Source organism: Vitis riparia, chromosome 9 (assembly GCF_004353265.1).
Source record: "Vitis riparia cultivar Riparia Gloire de Montpellier isolate 1030 chromosome 9, EGFV_Vit.rip_1.0, whole genome shotgun sequence".
Lineage (NCBI taxonomy): Eukaryota > Viridiplantae > Streptophyta > Magnoliopsida > Vitales > Vitaceae > Vitis > Vitis riparia.
Window position 1 is genome coordinate 10,316,007 of NC_048439.1, and position 2,606 is coordinate 10,318,612.

The 2,606-nt window shown below is 32.7% G+C and overlaps 1 protein-coding gene across 1 annotated transcript; it reads right to left on the reverse strand.

The window, feature by feature from the left end:
* Nucleotides 1-600: 600 nt before the first annotated feature.
* On the reverse strand, nucleotides 601-1,203 carry LOC117921790. The gene has a single exon (XM_034839750.1). The coding sequence runs from the start codon at nucleotides 1,201-1,203 to the stop codon at nucleotides 601-603; it is 603 nt and encodes a 200-aa protein (XP_034695641.1).
* Between the last annotated feature and the right edge of the window lie 1,403 nt (nucleotides 1,204-2,606).

Consider the following 2,606-nt stretch of genomic DNA (forward strand, 5'->3'; position numbering starts at 1 on the left):
GAAAAGTTCATGGCTTCTTGTATGACATTAAGGCCTCATTTGGGATAATTTTTTGTTTTTGACTTCAGTATAGAGGAAACTAAAACCAAAGTTGTAATTTTTAAAAGATAATATTTGTATATAAAAGTTTATTAAACATACGAAAGAACTTTTTGCATAAGTTAAAATAAAGCTTCTATAAAAAATAATATTTTCCTAATTTTCATATTATTATTATTATTATTATTATTATTATTATTGTTTTTAAGTTTTGAGCTTTTTGACTATCAGGAATTGATGCAAACAAGATCTAATGTGTTCTAGTTTAAGTACTACAACATATGACTTCTTCATATAATAGTAGAAGTAGAAGTAAAAATAATTATGCAATTGAATTCAATGTTTGAAAATTGTATTTAAAAATATTTTTATTAAAAATAAGAATAATTATATTATTTTTTAAAATTTTAATTAAAAAAAAATCCACTAATAAATCGGATTAACAAGTGTGAGTTTTATGATGGAGAGTACTATCAAAATACGTACTCTTAAAAGTTATTTTTCACTTTTAAAAACAGAAGCTTCACTTCCACACACGTATACAAAAGAGAGAACAATTGATCATTTTGCTTTCACCTTCTTAAGAAATCGATGGAGCAACCTTAAAAAGAATGGCAAGAAGAATGAAATTATGAGGCGCTCCAAGAGGACACCTCTTGATGGTTCCAACGTGGCAATTGAGACACCATAAGTGGCCATCATTGAATATATAGCAGTCAGCACCTCAAAACTAAATGGGCATCCAATTATGAGAGCGGTAATGGTTTGGATTGACGCAGAAAGGGCTAAAGTGTTGCAGAAGAGAAACAATGTGAATTGGACTTTTTGAGTAGAAGCTAAGACGACACTCACTGAACCTTCTTTCACTCCCTGCTCCCCGGAAGTGGTATTGCAGGATAGAAACAATGTGTGCACAGTGTTTTCCTTGGAAGGTAAGATGACTCTCCCTGAGCATGTTTCCACTTCCTCTTTGGTGGCGGGTCCCTCTGGCAAAAAGCTACTAGGAGGGTTGAGTCCTGCTTGGAAGGTCACGGCAGCAATCAGGGCAGCAACTACTAACAAAGTGTTTCTAGCATCCCCCGGCATGTCCCTACGGGGATTAAACCTATAGTAAGCATACCAGTTTGTGGAGGGATCTTCAGGCAGGTTAGGCTGTGTAGCCATCAATTCTGACAAGAAGGAAGAAACTTTTACACATTATATAAGATTCAAGAACTTTATATAGAGCCCAAGAAGGTGAGAACTGTTCTCTTGGTTTTCACGAAGTAATCTTCTTAATGATGTCAATGTCTACTTATGTTGACTGAAAGGGGATCAGCATATTGGATTTGGTATCACCATATGTTATTCCACTCCTTTTGGGTATATTCTTTATTTTAAATTGCTGTGTGGACTAATGAAATTGAAGTGAATACTTGAGGACAAGCCCATGCTTTGGAAACAATGTGAAGCACTGACGGAAGAGACAATTTATGTCTGGAATCCTAGCTATATAATTTTGAAAACCGGCCTCACCACATGATTTGGACTTCTAGTCACAAAGTTGATAAAAAACATTTTCCATGAATAGTGCCTTCCCAGGAACGTTCATTCTTTCATTGAAGTTACGAGCACTTCCATGTTTTGACTTGCTTTATCGCATACTCACCAAGCATGCATTACCTCATCTTCATCACCTTGATTTATAATGCTTTTCCGTCTCGCCCCAAAACCCATTCTAAGGGCATGACAGTCATTTCACAGCTCAAATCCAAAGGCTCAAAGTGGAAATGATACAAATATTCGTATTGTAATAGGAAATTACCAATTTCCTATTTAGACTAGTAAAATAAATAAATTCTATGATCCCCATTTCTCAACTTTAAAAACTAACACATCAATTAGAGTATGATTGTCCAAATAACTCCAAATTCAAATAATTTAAACATGAATTAAATTTTAACATCTAAACAATGTCCAACATAAAGTTTGAATCAAAATCCTAACAAAGAAAAATTCACCAACCTAGCCATCACTCCTTGCCCAAATTGAGAGTACCTGAAAAATTATCAATGAAGGGGCATGAGCTTAAACCTCAATAAGGAACATCAATACAGTTTAATAGATCAAACATTTTTAATTATGATTACAAACAGGAGATATAACATATATTCATTTTCATAAAAACTTTTGAGTTAAACATGTTAATATATTCAAAACTTTTCAACAAAACTTTCTTATATCCAATTTAAAATAATTTTTCATCAAAACAAAATAAAATACATTCAAAATATCTTTACTCTGGTTATCGAATAACAAATGATGTACAATTAGGTGAGATTTCACAAATGAGTGGCTAGTTTCAATTTTTTTTTAGTTAAGGTGAACAAAACCAAATGTCAACAATTATAACCCTTTAACTAGGGCCATAAGATCAACTATTATAACCCGTTGACTATGATCATAAGGTCAACTATTATAACCCATTGACTAGGGCCGAAAATGTAAAAAATTATAACATGTTGACTAGGGCTATATAATATCAACTATTATAACCCGTTGATTAGTACCTAAAATGTCAACAATTA